Genomic DNA, 26,888 nt, shown 5'->3' with positions numbered 1-26,888 from the left:
CAGAGATAGGTACCATCGTAAAAATGTGGCCTGTTTACATTGTAAACGAGCAAACGTAAACAATTCTTTAAAAGAACTCCATTGTTAATATTTTTATGTCAGCTTTCCTGAATCAGATTTAATTCCCTTTATATCCATCTTGGAACACCAAACATTTACTTCCTTATAAAATTTAAAACACGGCCTCAAATCACGTGAAAATGACACAAGAAGCGTCTAAATCCAAACTTTACAAATTACATTTTACAGCCTCCGTTTACGAAGTTGCGCCGCTCTTATCTATGCCTTAAACTGGTAACTAAGAATATTGATTCTGGGAGTAAGACGTCGTGAATTGGGTGGGATCAATTCAGAATATGTATAACAAAAACTCGCTGTAATAGGAGCTAATGCATGTGAATATGGAGAAAGTTTCCGAGCCACCATTCGCAACGCAATCTCAAATTAAATCTGCCGTCGGGTAGGAGACGCAAATGCCAGCCGTCGTTATAAAATATGTATACAATAGTCTTTTTTCGGGACTTTTATTAGGTAATGCATAGACCACGAAGCTTTTTATAAAGCTAAACACGGATTGTTTTCAAGCTCTCACCCTTTGTGGCAGGTGAACTTTTATTATGTACTCTGTATGTAAAAGCGCAATGGTTGAAAAAATATTCTAAGATGTTTGTTCGCTTTGTATTGTACATTTTTAGTAGCAGGTAGTAGTGATGATGATAATAATGCAGTTATTTTGCCAAACTATTTTTAACACCCTATTATATTTACAAATGAATTGGCGCTGTTAAGAAAATGATGTCTATCCTATTAGAGTCAACTGAAGATGTTTGATTTTGATTATTTGATGCTTGATTTTTATGCATCAAGGTGTTCGGTTGACAGTTGCTGAACGACTGATATTTCTCAAAATGACAAAACCCTTCCCTCCGATATTTATATATTTCCGAGTCAATATCCTATATTAACAAGGCAAAAGGTCGTGGGTATTTTTGCTGATGTTTTGTTTTCGCTAAACATTTTTACTTGCAAAATTTTTAATTAAACTGATGAAATGCCTGAAACACAAACGACAATAAAAAAAACGGTGATCTATGCGAGGTAATAAATAAACTGGCATTTGTAAAAATATATTTATTCGTTAACAATGAAAACAGTTATTCCACTTATCATTTAATACAAAGCACCAAAATTGTTGACAGATATAAAAATATATATTTCATATGTATTACCGAGCTAGGAGTATGTCGAGGTATTTGTTTAACAACATCGAGAACTAAGTTCAGAAACAGGTCTTAAGAACTTTCCTAAACATCCAATTTGATTAAAATCCAGTGGATTTTGTTATATTTTCTTAGGAATTTATTACTCAGTTTAAAGCCCTCGATATTGTCGTCATAAAAGGAGTATTTTGGTTAAAACATGGCAACTGTTTAATATTAATTACACAATTTTTCATATCATATAGTCATTAAATAATTCGTTCGCGTTGTCTCGTCACAAAGAACTAGAAAAACGTCTCAAATCATAATTATTAAAAATAATAAATTGCGACGACTAGTCACTATGCCTTAATTACTTACAAAACGAGATATATACAAAATGTTGGTATATAATCTATTCAGAACAGGATGCTGAACTGTTGCTGGAATTCTAAAGCGACATTGAGTTTACTTCTTGTTACTGGGTAATATCCCAGATTTCGCGAACTACTTCCAACCACATTTACGTATTTCACAATCATTCTAGAACAAGCTATTATACTGGAAGATATTTTTGAAATAAAAACTATAAATAAAGCATTCTTACTCTACTTCATTTGCAGGAATAATTCGGAACTGTACCAAAAGTGCCGAAACGCAATCGAAATTTTATTACGTCTTTAATTGCAGCATTCAATCAGATAACGTGACATGCATTTTACACAAGGGGGCTTTATGTTCAAACAGCTATAATATGGCAAATTAACTTGCGTTCATCAGTATAATGAGAATGAAATCTCTTGTATCCTAGATCTGTCAGACATGTTATTAACCCGTCCGTCTGAAGAGTGGCTGCGGGCTATACAACATGTTAACTACAATGACAAGCGTCGACAGTTCCGAATAGATCACATACAGAATAGAGGACTACATATAGGACTACTTCGTATATAACTACTTCCTCTTGAGATTGTCAGGTATGTAGTTGTCTTTGCCGGGGATGCCCGTCCCGCCTGAGTCGCCGAGCCATGGGTACCTGATAGAAAAAGAAATTAATTAGGTATATTTTTGATTTTTCAAATAAATAAATGAAACCTAAGGGAATAGAATATTATTTTTATATACTTGTTTTGTAAATGATAATACAGTGCATAATAATGTATCAGTTTCGTTATTTTCATAAAATAAGCTGCTTATTTTCCAATACGCTCGGAATTTTACATTCACCACCTAAAGCTGGTATTATTCCCGCATTTGCAATATCTCATAACTTAACTAATAATATAAAACTTCAAACGAAATCTCGTATGAACCCTCCCGAAACCGCATTTTCAAAGTGCACTCACGTGAAACGAAATTACAAAAAAAAAATTACAAATTTATTCAACACATCGCTGTAACAAAATCACATCCCACATTTTCCTCGTGAAAGCTGAGTCAACCTACGATAGATGGAACTCTGCTGGAAGCGTGTTAAAAAAACTTTTAAATTTTAAAACTCCCGTAACAAAGTAAGCAAGATCATCTTTACGTGGTGCGCTGTAAAATTAACGTAGTAATAACATAACTTGAGCGGTAATGTGTCAAAGGATTTTTGTCTAAAAGATTTCTAAGGCGCATTATTTTTTGTACAGGATTTTAAGTCCAAACCTGTTAACTTTTGGTTATGATATTAGATTGTTCAATCAGATTTTTGCAAAATGAATTTACTTCCACTTTTAAGATACAAAAGAGACTGTTCTTATTTTGGCCAAAATCATGGTGCCATTCCATTTAAAATAATGTGTCACCATTTCATTGGCTTCAGTGTATTGGCTTCGGCCCCACATCCGTCTTACAAAAATCCGAGACTTTATAATCCCGTGGTCTGGTAGAAACATACAAAATAATATTTTCTTAAAAAATACTTACTGGTTAGGGCAATCACTGCAGGTCTCCATATACCGAGTATCAGTGAAGTTGGTATCAGCAGGTTTGAAGGACAGGGCGCATTTGTTGGGCAGGTTGCAAGGCGCCGCCGGGAAGTCTTTGCGGTCGCATCGCCATGCATCGTAGTTGTTCAGGGCCTTTACTGACTTGGGGTCCGTTATCCAGGTCAGACCCTGGGTCACTGTGACGAACCATACGTCCTTCCTGTGATGAGGAAAATAAAGTGTTAATAGATTATTGTATTTCTTTGCCATACGCTAGAAATTGTAATTATTATTACAAATAGGCATAGGTATTCCTATGGAAATTGACAAGTTAAAAATGGTGAGAGGTAAAAGCCTCTCAGTTTTGAACTGAGAGGCTTATTACACCGTTTTTAACTGGGTTTGCAAAAGAGGAAGGTCTTATTAATTTTGATTTTACTGTACTTTAATTAAATTATCAATGTTTCTTATTCAGTGTTCTTTCAAAATTCCACTTGTTGAACGAGAAAACTATAAAACGAAAATCTAAAAGTGTTCTCATAGTGTTTTTGCTAATACAGGGTGACGTATAAATCTCTCTAGCAACTCGCATTATGTAATTATAATTACGTTTTAAGCTAATAACATTCTAAACTTTACTTGTTTTGTTGTGTCTGTAAACCAGTTAATTTTGATTTGATTACACATTGTTATTTCCATACTATAATTCACCGTGGAAGCAAAATATGCATTTTATTAATTGTTTTTTTATTCTCTTTTTTAATTACTACTTAGTAACTATACAGGAAGTTCACAAATTACAGTATCTAAAACAGGGTACAGAAAATAAATTTACAGACCAACCTTGTCATCGCAGGTTAATTAGCCAAAGTCGATACGAAAGAGGATTAACTCCCGATTAAAGTTTAAGATAGAACCATTTAATAATACGATTTAAATACCTTAATGTAGTTAATATAAATAATGGGATAACATAATACAAAGCATAACGAGCTCACAATAAAAATCTCAGCATTTCTCCTGTTTCAAAAATACACGAAATCCTGAACATTCATTAAATTTTAATTAAAGGCATCGATTTCATAAAATGCGGGCATGATATAACGGACAAATAAATGTAGCTGGTTCAACGAAATTCCGTTTTTTGTTGACGAGCAGTTTATTGTACGCATTTCATTGTTTATTTACCTTCATTATTTATTTATACAAAATTCGATGTGTTTACTGACGTAAAGCAAACAGTTAAGATTTAAATGTGGGTATTTATTTAATTGGTAAGTAAAGGTTAATGCGGATTTGCCATTGTGGGTATTTTTATTATATGTATTGTTGCGGTCTGATTATCCAAAATGTTGCGCACTTAAATTATTTTTTACGACAGTGTTAAATAATATGATTATAAATATGAATAATGCATGCAGGCAATATGTCATGGACAGTTACGGCATAAATTACGAAATTACTTTAAGAAAGTAACAGTCAAAATCTAAATGTTGTTAAAATCCCGTAATACATATTTAGCCCAGTTTACGCTTCATACTAAGCTATGAAACTAGCTTGTCTTAGGATGATTTTAATCATGGCTATGCTACACAGGTAAAACATGCAACACTATAGACATATTTATTTCTGTTACTATATACGTCACGGCTAAACCTGCTCCGTTACGTTATCAAATAAAGTAAAGCCTCCCAGGCTCAAAAATTTAATATACAACACGAAGACAGCTTTAAAATTCTTCACTCCCAATATTATAACATACGACTTCGAGTCCCGTTCTCACTTAAAATTCCATCACGAACATATCTCTTGCTTGCAACTCGCTCTATCTTAGTTTCGCCGGTTCGAGCCAATTATTCAAGTCCAAAGCAATCCCAATATTAAACTTCTAAGTTTAACTCAATAACATAAAACTGAAGTAAATATGTAAGCAGTACAAATGTGTGCCTTTACTTGTAATACGTTATGCAAATTGGATTTAAAAAAGGACTGTTCCCTAGAATCTTGTTGGACACAATATGACCGTCATTGTTCTGTCTGAAGGTGTATTTATATAAGGGAAGGACTACACGTCACAGTCCTCCCGACTCGGGAATAAAACAAAGGACTGACGTTACCATTCCTGAACAATTTTGTATGGATGTTTTTATTAATATTTTAAGGTTTCCGTGACCTCTTGTTCTGTGTTAATATTCCTGTAGACGTATAGCTATTTCTTAAGTTTTATTATGGTTTACAAGATTGTTAGAACAAGGCTTGATTATCAGATCCGTGAAAAAAATGGGTTAACTGCTATAGCGCGAGAAGTTTTCCAGAAGAACATTATATTGTGTCCTTTGATGATCTAACATCCATCTTAATTTATGTAAGATCCATATTCTGCAAAATACGGATGTGTAATAAATACCCGTTGCCTACCTCTCCTTGGAAAATGCCTGTTGTTAAATATCTACGGATTCGTGGAATAATACTCACAGTTTGGAGGCCCATTGCAAGAATTTGTGGAGACCTCTCTCCAACTCCTTGATCTGGAACCAGTTGGTGTGGAAGGGCATCATGTATGGCGCTCGGTTCTGCTCGTAGTATCTGCTGAAGTCTTCTTGCAGCCATTCAAGGACCTGCAATGGTATACAAACATAATAAATAATGATGAACAAATATAAAAGCATAGAAGCATAGAAGTTGTGTTCCGCATACTTCTTTCAAAAAACGTGAACATGAACCAACAAATTAAAGTCAGATTCATCGACTGTTTTTCAAATAACTTAGTAAATTGGGCATTAATTCAGACTACTGAATGAAATTAAATATTCGTATACCAATGTCGTGTATTTTTTATAACTTTCGGTAAAAAGTGAGAACTGAAAACAACCACAGTAAAAAAATTAACACAAATAAAAAAATTGGCGAATGAAACTGCAAATGCTTCAAAAAACACCGCAGTTTTTACAAACGTGATATAACGACTATAAACAAACAAAACGAAACCAAACAAGCCTGTTTAATCAACAAGTTGCTGTGGTTCAATAAAAAAATGTTTTTATTTTCATATTCCAAACTCGAAAACGTCAAGTTGGTTCCACGTCTCCGCAACATGGGATGAGCCATTTTTATCAAACAGAATCACGTCGGGTTTTGAAACTAGAACAACGTTATATAATTAATTATGTATGTGTGCCGTCATTTATTTTAAACTCAGTGGTTTCATTTTATCAGTGGAGCTAAAAAAGATATTAAAGCCTTAATACGGTCACGCATAAAACATATCATCCAACCGGTCTGACCTGACTACGGTAGCTAGATAATAACTAGCCCTAACTGATACAACGGCTAGCGTACAAATGTTGTATTATAAAGTTTTTTATTCATGTTTTAGTCGAGGTTTGTTATAAAATTGAAGCGAGATATAAAATAGTGAGCCGGTCGACCGCGTACTGCGTATATGAAATTATTGTCGGCCCGCCTTCCGCTCCACTTCTCGATTCAACTATGCGCAAACTACAAACATTTGCTTACCTGTACCCTGTACCTGTACACACTGTACTTACATTTTACTATACGGAGATTGGAATAGCTTAGAAAATACTAGAATGTTCTATATATAAAAAGGAAGGTTTTTCTTTGTGTGCTTCTAAGTTTTAGCAGTTATGATTATATTCCTATGTAAAATGGATGCGAGTTATAAATACCTGATGGATTTCCATTAAGTATCCGGGGTCAAACCAGCACATGGATTGCTGCTGACCGCATTTAAACGTATAATAATTAATTACGTAACACTTCTATCACAAATCAAATTATCTGGCGCAGTTAATAAGAGTACTCGTAACTTAATTAGACCTCAATTAGCTTCAAACCAAATAACTGTAACATGAATCTATGTGGATCAATAGAAACATGCGTTCGTGCTTATGAAATGCAAATCAAATTAGCTATAAAAATGGAAATGCACGCCAACTAATAATTGTAAATACCAAAAGTTTAACATAATTATGCAAATGTTATGGCCATATCATCATGGCAACTATAAAATGTTACTATTACGTAAAACGAATCGAATACCGCTATTACGTGAGTAAACAAATAAAGCCGTCAAGTCCAAATCAGTCTACTACTAATTGGGTATTTATTTTAAACTTTAATAGACTTTTCTAAACTTGGATACTATATTCAGGTTCAGCTAGACATTGCTTCGGAAAAAGACCAAGTAGATGAGCTAAATCAACTGAACGATCATATCATCAATTTGACCTGATTAGATAAATCGTTCCTTAATCAACAAATACTCACTTAAAACTAGCTACTAAATACTACACACACTAGCAAGAAATAAACCTGATTCACAAAATAGCATGTACCCACCTCATCGGAGTCGTGATTATGTAGCACACACTGATCAAGATAGGGGCAGTGTCCGCCCTCGTAGGTTTCAACGTAGTGGGCATTGAACGGCACCTCCCACAAACCTGAAAATAAATTACCTTTTATTTATAGAAATGAGTTAAATTCGCCTGTGTATTCTCTGCTGGATCATTAAATACAGCGTTCAAAAAATGTTGACATAACCACGGGTAAACATCCGATGTGTACTTTTGTATGTATGTATGCATACATCACGAAACATTTTTTTCGACGAAGCGCCAATTTTATTGAAGTCATTGACATGTAATGAAACAGTATTAAAATAAAGGTGCGTGTGTGGCATTCCTGTAATTGAATACTGTGATTTTCATTTCGATACTGCATGTAGTTAACTTAGTACAATGCAATGTGGGAAATGTGCAAGCACACTGTTCTATCTAACGCCTCACCACACGCGATACTAAAACTTGGAGCGCAGTGTTCTCTTCAGGTTTACACGAAAACCGAAGCAAAACCGAAGTCGAAGTATTTAAAGTTGTAGAACCGAAGTACGTATGTGAAAGTTTTACACACTTTTAAGCCAGGAGAGCAGAAATTGTCGTCACAAGTCGTTATTCTAAGTACTGCATGCGTTAGTTTTCTAAGGCCCAGTACAGTTAGCTACAAAACTCCGCGAACATAAAATCTCCTACACATACTCGTATATATAATTATCATTTGAAGTTACAAAAGTCGGTGAACACAGCTTTTGTATTAAAGACTAGTGTTTTGATTATGTTTGTATAATTTTGTTGCTAACTGTATAAAAAGTGCATCCTTTGCCAATAATTGTCTACGAAATTACGTAGCAAACTACATTTGCTTCTTTTCCACACAAATCTTTTCTAGTTCTTTGGTAGTTTATATAACTATCGAGTGCGTGAGTTATGTGCTCACCTGGGAACGACTTGGTGGGACAAGTGCCCGACTTGCACTCGTGCGCGATCTTATAGTCGAGCGTGTAGGGCCACACGGGGATCGGCAGAGGCGGCACGCCCACCGAACTGTCGTAGATGTACCCGAAGTCTTCTAACACCTGTGAACAAAGAGGTTGCTTGTACGGACATTTTGTTACGTGGCTTTTTAATGACCATTTTGGTTGGGATTTATTAGGTCATTAACGGCCGATTAGTAGCTTAGCTTAGAGTTTGAATTTGATCATCAACTTTAGATTCGTATAAAAATCGTTATTTGGTTCAGTTACAGTAAATTGGGCAGCACCAAACACCAACTTTTGGTTCGATTAACTGCTGTATACTTCTAGGTACAAATTGGAAACGAACGTATATTGGAGTAGAATAATCTTTTTGCAATTCGGTATACCAATCTAAAAACCTATATCCTATCAATCTATGCTGCGTCTGACCATATTTACATTCGTTCAAAATATTTATTTTTCTGTATGTACATGTAATTTAATCGTACATTGGAAGCCGGCATCTCGCACAACAAATCCCATACAAAGTGTACTTCAATCAGTTTTATTTAGATACGTTCGTCGATCGGTGCCTATCAAAACGTCGATACTCTAGCGCTCGTCGTGTTTGACAACTGACGCGCCTCCCTGATGACGACTCGCTGCAAAAAAATTCTCTACGCATTTCTCACTTTGTATTACGAACGTGACGGCCGTAATTGTCAGGTAACGAATAGACGCACCACTGAAATATTGACACTAAGTGTACAGACGTACGCAGCACATATCGAATGACTGTCAAAATATTACCCTAATAAGCTACTTGCTATTTGATGTCGACCAATTTGGAGACAAAAGAATGTACGCGTAATGCGCCAGATATAAGACGACAGAAATATGGCATTTGAAATACAGAAACATTTATTTATGTTATTAACATATTCGAGCTTATCAACGTCAATTTAACGAAATAAGAATGTTGCGTACCTATATGTAATTTGGTAGGGATTTTCAGCAATGTTCTATTTACTCGAAATATATACCACAATAGTTTTAAATGTTTACTCCGACTTGGTGATATTACTTATTGATCTTTGCGAGTCATGTCACAAAGAGAATTTATTCTGTCTCATATTTTATTCTGTACCCCAAGGAACGCCTACCCAGTCGAGATAAAAAAACCATCCTACGCTTTTCCGTGTTGTGAACTCCCTTTGCAGGAAGTTTTGATTGTCAACTGTAGACCCATTGAGGTGGGATTAAAGAACTAACGTGAGCTTCGAGTAATGCAGGATAAAATATGCATTTCATTTTGTTAATGCAAAATAAAGATACAACTTTTAAATTAGATGTTCTTGAAGGTGAAAGCTGTTTTATAGACAATTGCAATGTCCATTACACTGTCTATATATAATTATTTTTATTTTATCTACTCGTATGTAATATTTAGCTTTTATCGCAATTTATTTATGTAATCTTGCCTACCTTAAACTGTGTATTTCTCCCAGGCTTCAAGAAAGGTGCTCTCGCGCCGACGATTTCTGAACGCGACACGTTGGCGAATTTGCCTAGAATCTCGCGCATACCGATCATCTCGCCCGCCCATTCTTCGTAACCCTTGTCTTGTAGGCCTTGCTGTTGTGATACCGTGCCTGTCGCTATCTGTGAAAATTGAAATAGTTATAATTTAAATATTCAACAGAAGTCTGAGGATAGATAAGTTTTTAGGAAAGAATGAAGAAAAGCTCACCTCATGTCCATCGTGCGCTAACGCTTGCACTTGTGCGTAATTACTGGAAATGGAAAATAATATCCTTATTAAAAACCATAATTAACAACAGAAACTACTCATTTATATATAGTAGCTAAGTAGGTACTGTATTTAGAGAAAAATGTGTATAAAGAATTTAGTTTCGCAGACTTTTGCACCAAATACGCCAAGCTAATAAAATAAAATAGTGCAGTTAAAAGAAAAGTTCTAAATCAGCTTCTAACGTGAAATAGCAACATCCAAACTTTAAATGAAATATAACGATTAAAACTTCAAAGACGTTACTTTTAATTAGTTTATTTCATGATGTTTTAAACTTAGTTTAATGCAATAAACTTTAATGTCGTAACATCGAGAAAGTTCTGCGATCAAGGCTTATACACATTATATGTTGGCGACTATCAAAGGTATACATTAATTATAATTAACGTGAAACTTGTATAAGTAATTACCAAACTAACGTCCAAATTAATCACGGCAACTTAGCAAATGTTTGACACTAATTAATTAGTATGTGCTATTAATTAAAGACAGGACATTTTTAAAAGATTTTTACTAAAAATAAAAGTAACTTATGTACATGTATGTTATTAAATGTTCAAATATCAATATTGAACATTGCCTAACTATGCCTATCGCAAAAATACTTCACACTATCTAAAGTCCTAATCACACGATACTCTCTATCAAGTGAACAAGCGAGCTTCAACCAATTTGACAGCTACACTGCCTAGCACGGTCATGTGTGATATTGACGAAATTGACCACTCCTTTCTCATGTCACTAAGTGACAAACAAGCAGCCGGCTGGTACTACGTAATTGGTCACCACTGGTCACTGACATATGCAAACTAGACACATGGTGTATACTGCACACCAAAACATACACACAACCGAAATGTCGTATGTATTTGTTAGTACACTGGTTCTTATTACCTTTTGGAAAGGACAACCCTGATATATGGGAGTAGTTCCTCGGAAGAATTTATTCCGCAAGCTTTATTACTAACTGGACAGGATTGTCCACTCTCCTTGCATTCGTGAAAGTTTTATTGGATTTTATGTAGACTATGTGACTTAGGTTCATATGCACAAAAAAGTACATATAGGATTTCTTTTGTTAAAACGCTGCGGTCTCCCTTCATTGACAAGTATTAGTAATAAGGTCTAATATAGACCATCTTCATAGAAAAAAGAAGCCTACTATTAGCTATGAGAAAGATGTACAGATCATAAAGCACAATACAGATCACAGTACCTCATAACACAGACTTAGGTGACTGACAGTTGTGACGTCTATCGGTGTAGATCTGTGTCCATACTTTTAATTCTTAAAAAATAATAAACACTTGTTTCGGCTCAGTGACTTTATTTATAGTGAACACAGTGAAACATACAGTGACATATATTAAAGTGGTTAATAAAAACAGTGCTTAAGGTTCTAAACTATACAAAACAATACTTACAGTGACTTTGCGTAATTGAGTTCTACCCTCTATTTTTAATAAGTGTCGGATATTCTCGTCTCTCTCGATTTGACAGACCGACGGCATAGACAGAGGGCTGATATTCTCGTTATCTGTCAACGATCGACATCGAGTTAACAGCGCCATCTATTCCTTACTTTTTATATTCCCTAATTTAACTAAAATGTTGTTTTTTAATTAAAGTTGAATGCTGCTTACTACGTACTATTCGCAATCCACGTGTAACTTCTACTCACCCACCGTCATGACAAAGCATATTTTATAACACCTCGCACGTTCCCAAACTGGGATAAGATAAAACTTAGTCACTCGTTGCTCAAGATACTTATCTCGTATGATACATACACACTATACAATATTTTGTAAAGCATATTACCCTCTTATAATAAAGTACGAAAGCGTCGGTCGCCATTAAAAATACATTTTTATTTTCAGTAGCTGAAATAGTTTTTGACAGATGTTTAAGTTACAGCACTGACCTCTATGGTTTACAGGCATAGATAATTAATGGCGCGACCACATGTATTTTGATCATATGGAGTAAACTAATTATATTCTATTATATTCTTCAAAGAAACACTATTTATTTAATATATATTTAAACACAATTTATTTAACACATATTCGCATAATCACCCGTTGGACGCCATAACGTTAGTTTCGGCTGTCGCTGAAAATCAGCGCTGGGACTTTGTCTCGCACGGGGTCGCAGCATCATGCTGAGCGAGGGCCGTATTGCGTGGTTGTGACGCATACTACCCCCTCATGTTTGTTTTCTTTCTATTTTAGCCCTTTTTTGTTTTATTTATTATATTGATTGTTTATGTAGGTACTTAGGGGAAGTGAAGGTAATACGGACCACTTAAGGAAAAATCAATATAACACAAAAAATAATATCTTTATTCTTCTTTCTTTGTTATTATAAGTTTGAGCATTTATTAATCTTACTTATTATTGAGGAACACTTGAATCAAATCACAGTTAAAGAAGATATTGGATGATTTCCAAAACCTTCGGTTTGGTCCATTCTGCCTACACGTTAAGGTAAAACGGACCAGGCATGAAGGCAAAATGGACCTATGGCAATATAAGAATAAAAAAAAACTTGTAGTAGTTAACTAGTCAACGACACACCTTTCGCAAACAAATCTAACATCTTCATCATCATCTTCGACACGTGGTTAAACCAAAAAAGCGATTTTCCATATTTTTGACATAGGATGCTAGTTCTCTCTCTTGATCGACGTTAAAAACCTTTCCATACCTGCCCATTTTCTTTTCCGTAGCTACAGTTAAGTCTTTAGTGCTCTCATATTTGGTAAGCCACATTTAATGTTCCAAAGACTTCATTAATGTAGTCTTTGGAACATTAACTGTGGCGGCCGCTTTGTTAAGCCCCATTTTGCGCGTAGCTACTTTTTCAATGGCATTTTTCATGTCCTCCTCACGCCAGGATTGCCGGTCCGACTTCCTTTTATAGTTGTTAACCATCTGAAATAAAAATACCTATTTAAATATTAAATTATATAAATATAATCATAAATGAAATGTACTGAAGGCAAAACGGACCACGTGGTCCGCTGTGCCCGTTCCGTTTTGCCTTTTGTGTAGGCATGTAAACAATAAATTATTTTTAGGTTAAGATTGAGGACAAACTTGCATATTTATCGTTAAATATAAATTAAATAAACAATATCTTTAACAATAGCAACAAAACCCTGTTATCTTTACCATATTAAAACTGAAGGCAGATCAAAATTTGCTGTTTTTACATCGAAATAAGCAAAAATTAACTTACCTTGATAAAAACGTGTGCCGCTGCACGACCGCTCCAAAAACACTGACCGATGCCGAGTGAGAGGCGACTGTCAAGTTGACGCAAGTCGATAATAGATGGCGATACACGTTTGAAAGTTATTAGTCCGGTCCGTTTTACCTACAGGGTCCGTTATACCTTCCATTCCCCTATGTATGCGTCCTCAATTACGTAATTAAATGTATTTTCTTTCTTTCTTTCTTTCTTTTACCTTATAAAAGTTTTAAACACATTTTATAATTACCTGTACTCGTGTGACAGGAAGAAAGTGCCTCTAATGGCGCAACCATTAGGGTTCTTGATTTTCCCATTGAAGACTTTCTTGTACAGTTCGAAGTTGTTCAAGTTAACAGCACCGTCGAATGTCAGCATTATCATTTGGGGCGTCTGCGAATAAAAATATATGTTGTTCTAAGTTTTTACAACCACTTTTTTGTACTTCAGCTTCATTTATACCTATTGTTAGCTTTTAGGTCAGTTTTTGTTCGATATCAGACTTAATAACAGTACTTAGTTTAAAAACTATTGACAAGGTTCCGTTATGTTGTATTAAAAATATCGATGGAGCTTAAAAGACGAGGAAAATACACCTGTACGTTAAATAATTAACTAATTGCTTAATAACATGATAAGCGTTTAATAACGAGGTATGTTCTCATTACCAGCTATTTTGAGTCATTATGCTATTTTGCGTAAAAAGCTCATTTAATTTTATTTCGCCTTCACAGATATTTATAGGGGCTAAAAATATAGTAGAAAAACATATTTATTAAATTGGGCCCACCTTAACTTAAGTTTCCCTGAGGTAGGGTAGGGCAGGCGGGTGGGACGTTTTTACTATGTTTCACGCACATTTTTTCTATCGCTACCCGTGTTTTTTTCTTAGAACATAAGAGTTACTCTTTAAATTTACGGTTTTTTACGAAACGTTAAACCGTTGAAGTATTGGATGCGTAATACATGCACACGATACGCCTTTATCTATTTATCATGCACGTCACGAGTTTTTCCTTTTGCATTTGGTTTTGGTTAATCCAAACTCAGACAAAAAGGTTGATAGAATCGTGTTTGTTAAATTTGTCAACACATATTATACAATGCGAAACCATTAAAACTAGCACTGTGGGTAAAATCTCCATAGATTCGAAATTACTTCTCGAAATTGCTATTTTAGTATGTTAAAGGTAAATAGTGTTGAATATTTTAATATTTCAAGGCTGATCTCGTGAATGGCATACTAATTCTGAGTAAACAACGACCGCTCATGATAATTTGGTTCCAGTTATACCAGTTACATACATAATATTAAATTATGTCTATAATTAACATTCATTTCGATTTCATATAAATTCATCATAGGTATATTTTGAAAGGAAATCATTACATTTAATTTAAAGAGACGCTTTAAGGAATATTACATTGAATGATATACATATACTTACATATTTACGCGTATCTCAATCAGTTATGAAAATCGACAATTCTGTGTAACAGCTTGGACGCGCTAATTTTAGAAAGTACTAGTCCAATATGAAAAATGATTTCACACATCTTTAGATAGCCCATTTATCGAGGAAAACTGAGGGCTATTTTTTACCGAGTGTGTGAGAAGGAGAACGCGGGTGGAACAGTGAGGAAAAGCTAGTCTTTCATAATTTATCAACATTTCCACTTACGTCTTCAGGGTCGAGGCCACCAGGGATGAGGGTGCCATCTTTGGAGCAGAAGCAGTAAGGCAGCTGGCATTCAGCTGGGTCACACTTCTCTGCCAAGTCTAGCGGTGCTTCTGTGATTGGCGCCGGAGCTATAACAATACAAAAATCATGAGTCAGTTTCTACCATTGTCTATCATTGGTTTTTATTAATCCTTACGAATAATATACTAAGTGAAAGTAGAAATATCTCATTGTGACTGAAACTGTTTGTAACGCTTAATTAAATATTAAATTGATGTCGATTATATTTGATATGTAGACAAATTGAAACTTCGGTAATGGCGTAGTTTAATTTTTATCTGCGTGCATGAAATATCCAATAAAAATCAATTGAAAACAAAATAATGACTTTTTAAAAGTTTCTAACATCATGCTTAAGTTCATTTAACAGCTTATTCATGGAGAAAGTACATATGTCATAGTTATTGAAAATCAGACGAACACTGTGAGACTTGGATAATATCGAAATCGAGATCCGTTCTGCGGCCAGCGACTATGCGGTTCAGTGATAGAATAGTTTGTGATATAACTCCAGTTGAAAACTAACCAGATAGACTGGATTATAAATGTTAGACTATTCTAGCGAACTAACTCTAACGCATTATTAAATGGAAGTTCATAAAGATCATAAGCCAAAGTTTACAATAACTTTAATTACAACAAAAAGCTAAATGTTACAAGGCAATGCTTAATTCAAGGCTTGAAGATGTGCAATTTCACACTCAATCTGTGAGCCGGTAATTGATTTACATGGAACTTTCAATTGTTTTCCTTTAACATCTGACTTTTGTTTGCTGGCCTAGACCTTTTCATTTTCGGAGATAGTGTAGGTAAACATTTTTTGTAGTAGATGCAAGCTTATAATTGCAAGCATACGTGTAAAACCAACAGCACACATATTTATAGCTTGTTTGCGTGTAAAGTCACAATGATTTTTATACACCGCGAAATCAATTTCGTTATCTACAACATTTTATTTTTTAACAAATATCAAACAATTTTTATACCAAGAGGTTACTAAACATTACATTATAGGTGTGTTACCAAATATTGTAATGTAGGTACCTACTTGTGGCGATGGGACCGCATCTGGCTTCAGCTTTGAAGGTACAGTACTTGCTAATATCGTCAAAGTATAATCCTGAGGGACATCTGTTCAGGTAAGGATATCCATCGACGCACTGAAAATATAAAGCAATTATCAAATAAATCAATCAATGTAGGTACACAAGAAGTATTTGGTTAAGGAATATTCCTAGAAGGTAGCAAATAAATCCATTCATTTTATGGAGAAGTTTGGACCCTTTTGTTGATAAGGAACTATTCCGAACTACCGTCCAAAAGGCGATGATGAAAAATCTCTAACCTAAGTAATTGCTACAACCGCAGCTAATTCAAGCTTTACCACACGAATGGCTGGTGGTAAATAGCGACAGCCAAAGAATTTCAATAATGAACACTAACATAAGGTTGATGACTTTGTGCGTAAGTAAGATTTTTGAACACTTTCTAAACCACATCAAATCTAAGAACTAATGTGATTATGAAATAAAAACTGTAGCTTCAAAAAAACAAACTAGACATAATCCGTCTTACCACAAAAACTTTTTAACGTCAGTTTAAGCCTTGTCTAAAAAAATGTCAAATTATGACGTTGACATATGGTTCATTTTGGAGCCACAATTTTTTTAGACAGGTGTAAAACAGGCGTTAAAGTTTTTGTAGTAAGGCCATATGTAGTTACGACTATGGGCAGCCATTTTATTTTTGAATCCGTCCAATTTCGCGGACATAACATAAACTCAAATGTAATCCCAGGGGGGTTAGTCACGCGGGGTTACGTTATTACATACAACGGCATACGAAAAAAGGAATCCACCGTTTTATGCGAAAAATGTTCGGTGTTTGTCCATAAAAATATGAACGAAGCGGTTGTACCTACCCCTTATATCTTTATACGCGATGGTATACGAATATTTCCCATAGACTGCATTCCACAAAACGCGAATCGTAATAAGATGCAGATGAATAAATGTCGATGATTTAGATCGGTGTACCTTTTTCCCCTTGCTCGGTTTCCAGTCTAACCAGAATATTCTAAATATAAGCATTGCGCCGAATGACTGTCATTTGTCCTTCTTACACCATATCGATACAAAATCGATAAACCTGTTAGGTATCTAGATGTTTTTGGAAGAATACTGCCGATTTTGTAACTCGTTGACCCGTACTGTATCGAATACACTGAACTCGAAGACGATCAAGATCAAGGCCCAATATAATCGTTGTATTACAATTATTTCAGGTTTTGGTAGCTTTATACGCGATCCTCATAAAATCACTCGATTATTGAATCGTATTCATTCAAAAAAGTGCATTGACGTTGTGGAGCCTCCTTGTTCTTGTACACGCGTAGGAGCATTGACTTCTAAGGAAGGGCTATGCATTTTAATGGAACGAGTCTAACTGGAAGTCTCGGGCCTTCATTTTTATAATCCAAGAATTTATAAATAGAATAGTTGGTATGTACATAAGTGCTATTGCCAAATAACTACATGTATGTATGCATTGGTCATGCAATGACATGGCATAGCAATCCATCGCGTCGTGATCGACTTAACATTCAACGCAGATAAGTAATAAAGTCACACGAATCACCAAAAAAGCGCAGAGGTCCGGCCACCATCGCCAATACAAAAATACCTCACATACCGATATTGCCCGATAAATACAATAAATGCGTACCTACGAAAAACTCGGACCAAAAGTTTTCGCGTTCCAATTATTAGACTTAACCATTGTTTGAATTGAACCAGAATTCTTGCTACACTGGTTGTTTCAAAACCGGTCAATCGAGATATGAAAATGTCAATAAGTGCCAAAATCAATACGGTTTCCGCAATTAAATACTGAGTAACTCAGATTTAAGGCAATCGAAATTATAATTTCCATTCCAATTCAATTTTGAGAAGTAGGTACCTGTTTATTGATAGAATTTGAATATTTTTATTGCCAATTTACTATTACTTATATATCTATACTACGATCATATAACAACAGACCTGATTATTAATCGAGTATCACACTCGCACATAAGTTTAATATACTTTTAAAGAGTTTCGTTAAGAGGATTAAATTGCCAACGTGTTTTCCTTGAAATCATCAACTCTGAAAATTATATCAAATGGATAATTGTGCCGTTACGAATGCGAAATATTAATACACTCGATCAAATAATTGATCGTAATTAACTGAATCGATTCATCCTACATGGTTCAGGATTATTAAAGCACGTTTTCATTTAAAAGATGATTTTAACAGTCGTATTCCAGGTAATAAAGGTAGGCAAGTATATCTACTTCCTTATCTTAACACAGTGAATAATATAATTGAAATGTATCTAAAAGACACATATCAATTCCATTAATATTCATATGAAAACTGCCTATATCTTACTGATTATGTCTACTAAATATCAATATTAGCATATCATAGTAGGTAATCGACGTATAAAATGTTCGCTTGTCGCCATCAATTATTAAAACAGCATTCGTGTTCGTAAAATACATTGCATGCATCTTTAATGTAACTGTTAACGTAAGGTAAATTTCTAAATCAGCATATCCAACGAAATTGCGAACGTATTCTCCCTTTCGAAGGCAAATCTGTGGGTTTAGTAGGCAAAAGTAAACAGCTGAATCTCCATTACATAATATTTATATAGGAAACAGTGTAGGTATTTAATAGAAAGATATGAAGGGTATATTTAAACATTACCAAGGTACGCGGAAGTTCAGCTAGGTCAATTATATAATTTTTATTTATGACTAGCTTCTGCCCGCGACTTCGTACGCGGATCCTGTCCCTTATGCCAGCGACTACGGGGTCAGCAAAATCAAAGATCTGAATAGTCTGATATTGAATTTTAAGACTTGAAAACAACGGAATACGCATAGTCATTAGAAACGTTAAATATATTAAATTTTTGTACTTTAACGGCAAAAGCACAGCAGACTAAACAAAACGCTGAGAACTGAACCGCAATAGACGTGACCATAGGGATAAAAGTAGTGATTCTAATTAGTCCGCATTTAAGTTGTGTGGGGCAAAAATATTACACGTATTATTACCTAAAAAAACATTAAATAGATGACAAAGTCGTGGTGACTTAGTGGAAGTCGTGGTGGTTTAGTGGGTAGAGAACCAATCTCTCAAGTATGAGCGTGCGTCTTTGATTCCAGGTCTGGCAAGTGCCTGCCAATGCAACTTTTCTAAGTTCGTATGTACTTTCTACGTATATTTTGGATACCAATGACCGTTATTTGGAGGGGATGTTAAACTGTAGGTTCCGGCTATCATTAAACATTCTTGGCAGTCGTTATGGGTAGTGAGTCTTACCAAGGGGTGTTGGGTGGAGCGGGTAACCGGGTTATGGAGGTCAGATAGGCAGTCGCTCCTTGTAAAACACTGATACTCAGTTGCATCGTGACTGGAAGTCGACCCTAACATAATTGGGACAAAGGTTCTTGAGATAATAACGACAATAATAATGAGATATAGGTACCGCAGGACATCTGAGGCTGATGACGGGGAGTAGCGACCCCGCGGGGCTATATATACTGAGTTCTCCAGGGAGAGTATACTGTACCCCCATCTCCGGCCGGTCGGAGTGAACCATGACGTGGGTAGGTCTCACGCCTCTGGCTTGGCTTGGCCGTCCAGAGTGGAGTCGCTAGAGCAGGATTAGTAGCCCTGCTCGGAGGGTAGGTGCCTCATGGGAAGCACAGGGAGCGCGTAATCTGCGTTTAAAGTCCGCCGAGGTATCCTCACCCTTCAGCCGCTCATATCCCTGTTGCCCTCTTGTTGCTATTCAGTGACTGGTTCCCGGGGGCCCAGTAAGTGAGGTGGCGAGTCTCCACCTGCCATTTTTACATGTAGCTAATACATTGTCATCCACTAACATCCCATCACAATAGCCCAATTAGTTTTCCTCCATAGTTAGCAATAGTTTAGCACAGAACCGGGGATTGTCTTTTTTTAACGACGTCCACCGGGGATTGTCCTTGAGTTCATTTCTATAGTGTATAAAGGGATAATTGTCGGTTTTGTGTCACCATTTCAGTAAAGTTGTCTCAAAAGGGCTTCAGCTTGTTGGCTTCGGCCCCACGTTTGCCTCCCAAAAATTCGGAACTCTGTAGTCCCGAGGTCTGGAAGAGACATACAAAATAATAATGAGATATAACGCAACAAAGTCGGAGAGTGGGGGCTCGTGACGCCACGTCTAGGTATGTAAAATTTGTACTAAGCAGTGACTTAACACAAAATTCAAGCGTGTTATACCTACGTTATTATTTGTTTGTGAGAAGGAGAAAAGAAAAAATACGTGTCCATTATTTTAAGGTTATCTAAAAGACGGACTAATTATTTTTTTTGATTCACCATACCTATTTCATAACATTTATTTCTATACATTTCAAGTGTAGTATTGCTCTTGAAGTTCCACATCAGGTGTTCCAGATCTTCGATGTTTATACGTCAATAGAGAGTGCTTATCAGATTGAACCACTTTTGCTAAACGTCATATCTTCATATGCTGTCTAGCTGGGCTCCTGGAGTTCCACATCAGGTTTCTTACATCTTCAATGTATATAAGTCAACAGAGAGTGCTTATCAGATTGAACAACTTTTGCTAAAACGTCATACCTCTATATGCTGTAGTCTGGCTGGGCCCCTGGAGTTCCATATCAGGTGTTTTAGATCTTCAATTTGTATAAGTCAATAGAAAGTGCTTATCAAATTGAACAACTTTTGCTAAAACGTCATACCTGTATATGGTACAGAGAAGCTGGGCTCTTGGGGTTCCACATCAGGTGTTCCAGATCTTAAAATTTATTATCTCAGCTGAAAATGCTCATCACATGAAACAATTTTTGCCATGGCACCATTTTTGTATCTCTTATAGTTTTGTTGGTCTGTTGGAGTTCTGCATCAGGTCTTCAAGTTTCGAAGATAAATTATAGCCTATATGTTGACCAGGCTTAATACTGATACAACAAAGAAAAAATCATTGAAATCCGTTCAGTAGTTCGGAAGATTAGCGTGTACAAACAAACAGACATACAGACATACAGACAAACAGACAGATTTTTTTTTGGATTTGTGCTCCATTACTGTTTCTAAACCCCACCCAATTATTATTTTTTTAATATATTCAATGTACAGACACAGTTTTTTTACAGATTTATTATATGTATAGATTTGCACGAAGTACAGTCGACTACAGTTAAATGATTTCATAAGACAATTACCTACCATTGTGACACAAGTAAAATTTAACAAGTCATATTAATTTAACTACTTACCTAAAAATATCTTTAGGTACTAAAAAATAATTTGTTTCTTTACTTGAACGCACTAATCTCAGAAACCACTGGGTCGATTTGTAAAATGTAGGTATCTCAGTGTAAGATAGTCCATGTTTCGAAAAAGTCTATGTTCCCTATCGTTATAAACGGGCCCAGGTGAAATCGATAGCCGGTGGTTAACTTATTTTAAAATATTTTCAATAAAATGGGCATACACAAAAAAATGGGCTAGCTATTAGTATAGTCAATTTTTTTGCAAACACATTTTCGAATGTCTATTTTATTTAAAATTAATATAAGTACGTAAAAACAAACAGTTAAGTATGTAGTTTCTTACCTGATAGAAACGTCTGCATGTGGCTGGATCAGCAAAGTTTCCATTACCCTGTGTGCCCTCTGGACACACAAAGTCCTCGGGCTTGTCCTTTTGCTGATAGGTTCCTGAAAATCAATAAGTAAATAGTTCACAGTTTCGTTAAACAACTGTACTAGTGTCACCTTTGTAGTACCTAAGTATTTAAAACTTAAATACGACGGGCTTAGACATAGGCACGAGACAGTCTTTGCTTTATTAAGGGAAAACCTGACAACAGTGTCTATTTGATTTTCTCAGTGGAATTTCTCTAAGATACACAAAGACGCGATTCTTAACAGTCGGATAGACATAATGTTGCGTCTGACACTTAAAGACTTTACCTACATTCGTACAATTTAGTGTTTTATTATTGTAGAGGATAGTGAATTATCCAATTTGCCACGGTTTTGGTTATTTTCTCTAATTAACGTAGGTATAATTATTTTAACACCTCCGCTTAAACAATGTAGCTGAATTATTATTGTAGAGCTAATAATAGGAGCTAGAAAAAACTTTCAACTCCAAATTAGTACTATTAAATTGAGAAGTGAAAGTCGGTTACGCAAATCATTTCTTAGTCCCGAATTGTTCGTGCAGTATTGCATAGTTTAACATTTATGATTTAAAGTTTCCTTATTAGCCTAATTATTATCGCATACCTTGACCATAAATTTAAAAAACATACCTATTTAGAACACGAGACATTGTTACATCCTATTATTTAATGACGCGATTATGTATATGATATTCAAGTTTTATTCAAAGTAGGCAGCTCATTTGCGGATTCTACGATATTAAGTAATGGGTATCAGTTGTTTTAGGCGTAATCTAATTATTGAAATTGTTATTTAATTTATATCTCTGTATAAAACAATTATATCACTTTTCATGTACAAATAACTTGTCACAGCTTATACAACTTCATGAAATGTTAGATATCCCAAGAAAAGAATGACAACATTTATTTAACAACAAAATATAATGAATCTCAATATTCTCATGTTTCATAAAATCTAGCAGCACCTCGATGCATTTTTGAAGAAAATGTATTTTACTTTAACCAAATATAAATGTAATACTGCTGGTAGACATTTGTAGAATATAAGAGCTATTAGAAAAGACTGACGCTAAGCTGTCTAGACATCTTGCCAAATTACGGCCAGTTAGAAAGACATCTAACGGTTGGGGCCTTGGTATCTCACGTCTCACTTTAAAATACCATAGGGACTAGAAATACTAGAAAATAGTTACATTTTCTTTTTTCTAACATCCATCATCCACCTTAAAAAACAAGATATTTTATCCACCTTTTCGTATTTTCTCAATCAAAATCTTTGAAAGTGACTTTTGGCCATTTCTTCAGACAGTATGTCGAAAACATTCAAGTTTACCCCGAAGACAAGAACAATAATTAATTTTTATATTTAAAAAAACGTCAACGACAAACATCAAAAGCAAAAAAGTAATTAGACACCGGCCCTCAATTTATTCATACCAGCATTTTTCTAACAAAACAATCAGCCGTGGGCACAATAGGTCTGAGAGTTTTTGGTAGCTCAATGTTTCCTGTTCATTCAATTGTAGATTAATCTTTGAGTGCTTATCTCACATTTTGTACGCAGACAGACAAACCACATCGCATACCTCATTCATTATTTATAAGCTACCTGATTACAAAATTTAGTGGGCCTTCGGAGGCTTGTGAATTGATTGTGTGTATGTCTGTTAAACGTGCCAATAAATTGTTTAATACTGAAACTACGCACATTTGTTTTGAAATCTAAATTACTAATGGCTTAGCTACCAATCAGTTTCTTCATATTACTTACGTGTGTTTACGTTTGGCACTTATTTCAAGTCATGAATTAAAATAAACATGTTACTAAACACATTTATGGTCAAACTAAACATCGGCAAAGGTTTGTTCTTTTGGTTTGTTTGACGGTTGTTAATTACTTTTGTTGTAGACTGTACTAGGTTTCTGGGGAGTTAGCCGCGCTTTGCTCCTGAGAGCTTTGAATTTACGAAATTCGTTTTGGTAAACCTTAACACTTGGAGTATTAGGTACTCCTAAATTACAGATGCAGACTTTTGGTATAAGTTATATTAGATTCAAGTTAATTTAAAAAGTTTAGTCTATTTATCAGTCTTGCGTTATTTGTTGAGATTTAATTGCTTTAACGTCTCTCCAACTTGGTTTATGTCTAGCTTTTCTGAAGGTCCCTCGAGTCGCGTAATTAAAGAGCAAATGAGAATTGAACGCTAAAAGCTTCAACGAAAAAAAACTGCGAAGCTGTCGGCTATAATTTCCGCAGTGGAGCCTTGTGAGATAAGTAGACAGAAAATCAGGTAACTACATTATGTACCGACGTAAGTGTCAATATCCTCAATCGTAACCGGTCACAGGCCTCAATGTCAAGTGAAAGAAATGACGTCCCAGACGAATTACAATAAGGTCCGATGCAGACTAGAGACAGTTATCGACATACATAACATATGTATGTGGGAAGGCAAAAAATACTTAGAAATGCATCGTATAGTTAAGTACGGTATGTCTTTGAACTCAGTCTTTTACGATCACAAACACGAATGTCACGAACAAAAAAAAACTCGTACGAAGAAAACTGACTCGATCTGCGATAGAAATGCCACATGATTCAGCTATCTCTGATGCTTTAACTTATTAGTCAAAAGGTAAATTGCACATTAAAAAGAGACGATTCAAAGCAAGACCCTATCACACGCTTTCACATTTTACATTATTTTATGTATAAGCAGTTAAAACTAAACACGATGCTTTCACTGTGTATGATTTCGTTGTAACAGTTACGTTAACGACTAACAAATTGATCGGCGGACCGCTTGCATAAGATTACGAATTACGCATTGCTTGATTTTTAATTCCTTATATGTAAAAGCCGTTCTAATGTGGTGATTTATCACTGAATTAGATGGTCACAGAACGTATATAATTAAATAGGTATATTTATATGGACTAACCATTGATTAAAATAGCACAAATGAGTAATATTCGCATATATGGTAACCCGGCCATGGTGTTCGCGGTCCGCGCACTGGTCACTGCGTGTAGTATCGACATGGCGCCTTTCACCGTCGCGCGCGCACTGCGCCGGGTGAGCGCGTCGCCGCTGCCATCACCAGCCGACCTCCGCAGGCGGCTTTCTCCTCAAACCCCCTGACATTCGTCAAATAAAGGTAGGTGCTGCTTACGTGCCGCATTGGTGTCAAATTAGGTTCCGTGTGCAGCCAATGATATTGACAATAATATATCGCTTTTAAATGGAAAGGCACTGATGCAATAGGTGAAGATGACCCTTACTTACATAAAAACATGTAACTTTGCTACGTTACACAGCATTCGTATTTATTGCATAGCGCCATCAGAGCGCCATTCGAATATTAGATAGAATCTAACCAGATAGTCTCTCAAACTAAGACAATGATCAATGACCTACACATTTTTTTGTGACTTTCGCTGCTATTGTTCCCGCACACAAAAGGTATTGATGCAATATGGCATTTATTAAAATAGCCTTAACCTGAACTCCAACTATCCAATAAGTCGTATCGGTCTATGCACTTAAAGACTAATTCAAATAGTTTTACCCGATGCAAATCGTAAGTAAATAGTACCATAGTACCTACCAACCGCGTATTCGCAGCAATTAGCAAAATACCTTCATGGCGATTTTAAAGACCTTAAGCAAGAATTGGAACTACGTATTTTTTTCTACAAATACTCCTAGATCCTTTTTCAAACGATTACGTAACGTATTCAAATTTTCGAGAAAAACTTATAATTTTGGCAGAAACGTAAAGAAAATATTCAACTATTTCCAAAAGGTTTTTAAACTATATTCTGTCCAATTTTATTATATCCACCCGCGAAGTGGGTAGCATGAAGGGAACGCGATCCTGGAGAATAAATTTCTAAACAGCTTAGTGAGCAAAACGAAAATATAGATCTTTATTACTTAGTGAATACTTGTACGATTCTGGTTACTGAGGGATTTTCAAAAGAGTTTCCATGGTTGTGGGTTGTGGGACGTAAAGGGCTGAATGAATACGGGTAAGCTTTAATCGGTGACAGTCTGACGCCATAGCCATCTTGCAAAAAGACCGGGACACGTTTTCATTGGTGATTTCCTATATAAATTAAATCATTTTCTTTAATATTTACTTTTCCAATAAGAGTACCTATATACTATGGTTGTTATTACATGTAGATAACTAGGTACCTGTATTTTATTCATGATAAGAAAATGAGATTTTCCTGTTAACCCCGGTCCGCCGGTGGCCTGTGTTGCTCTATGTGTTAACCTGAAATTCTAAGGAAAGGCCTACATTGAGCCCTGGTATCGCAACTAGATAGGTACGGCTTACGACAACTACCTAGAACTTAGGATCTATAGGAAAAGCTACCTACTGGCTTTTATATTCTTCTTAGCGTAGCGTAACATAATGCTTCTTCATAATAATGAACTTCGAAGAATCTAGAAATTGTAGCAAACCATTTACATTCCGAACATACTCGTCCAGTACGAGCGTCCCGTGGTCGCATCCCCCCGCGCTACCTTGACGGCGCGGACATAGATGCGCTCGGATAGCTTCGGCTTCTTTCGGCTCGCGCCGCTTAGGCGTCGAAGCGCCTACGACTGTTGGCCGGCCCGCACCCCGCGCAGTCCGCCACCAACCGGCGTGTGATACACACATATATATGTATGCTCGTTCCGCGCAGCCCCGCCAACAGCCGAGGCTAGTTAGTTTTATACACGAAGTCTATGTATACCACGAATCCTCCCGATAACTGTGTTCGTTAGTGATTAACTCTTTTTTTTGTAATAATTCTTATAACTTTTTTTGTACTTTTCTGATAATGGTGTAGTGTGGTTATGTTCTTTCTTCATTATACAAACGTAATCATAACCG

The 26,888-nt window shown here is 35.6% G+C and overlaps 1 protein-coding gene and 1 long non-coding RNA gene across 2 annotated transcripts; both read right to left on the bottom strand.

Moving 5' to 3' along the window:
- Positions 1-1,116: 1,116 nt before the first annotated feature.
- On the bottom strand, positions 1,117-25,089 carry LOC124630138 (chitin deacetylase 1). Its single transcript, XM_047163873.1, has 12 exons — positions 24,939-25,089; positions 21,921-22,024; positions 16,288-16,399; positions 15,180-15,307; positions 13,748-13,890; positions 10,180-10,222; positions 9,915-10,091; positions 8,411-8,549; positions 7,475-7,578; positions 5,588-5,730; positions 3,111-3,332; positions 1,117-2,235 (listed from the first exon to the last, which is right to left on the bottom strand). The coding sequence occupies exons 1-12, from the start codon at positions 25,036-25,038 to the stop codon at positions 2,154-2,156; spliced, it is 1,497 nt and encodes a 498-aa protein (XP_047019829.1). The 5' UTR covers positions 25,039-25,089; the 3' UTR covers positions 1,117-2,153.
- LOC124630140 lies at positions 12,567-13,631 on the bottom strand. Its single transcript, XR_006984385.1, has 2 exons — positions 13,486-13,631; positions 12,567-13,178 (listed from the first exon to the last, which is right to left on the bottom strand). It is a non-coding gene; the product is annotated as an uncharacterized LOC124630140 (long non-coding RNA).
- Positions 25,090-26,888: the final 1,799 nt, after the last annotated feature.

This window comes from Helicoverpa zea, chromosome 4 (assembly GCF_022581195.2).
Source record: "Helicoverpa zea isolate HzStark_Cry1AcR chromosome 4, ilHelZeax1.1, whole genome shotgun sequence".
Lineage (NCBI taxonomy): Eukaryota > Metazoa > Arthropoda > Insecta > Lepidoptera > Noctuidae > Helicoverpa > Helicoverpa zea.
The sequence above is the reverse complement of the archived record's forward strand: the minus strand, read 5'-3'. Positions and strand labels throughout refer to the sequence as shown.

Bases quoted from the DNA above. Each gene is read 5' to 3' on its own strand.
- LOC124630138 (XM_047163873.1), bottom strand. From the start codon at position 25,038: ATGTCGATACTACACGCAGTGACCAGTGCGCGGACCGCGAACACCATG. The intron at 15,308-16,287 runs GTAGGTACCTAC...GTATTGTTATAG, and splicing joins ATGCGGTCCCATCGCCACAA to CTCCGGCGCCAATCACAGAA. The intron at 10,092-10,179 runs GTGAGCTTTTCT...CAATTTTCACAG, and splicing joins TAGCGCACGATGGACATGAG to ATAGCGACAGGCACGGTATC.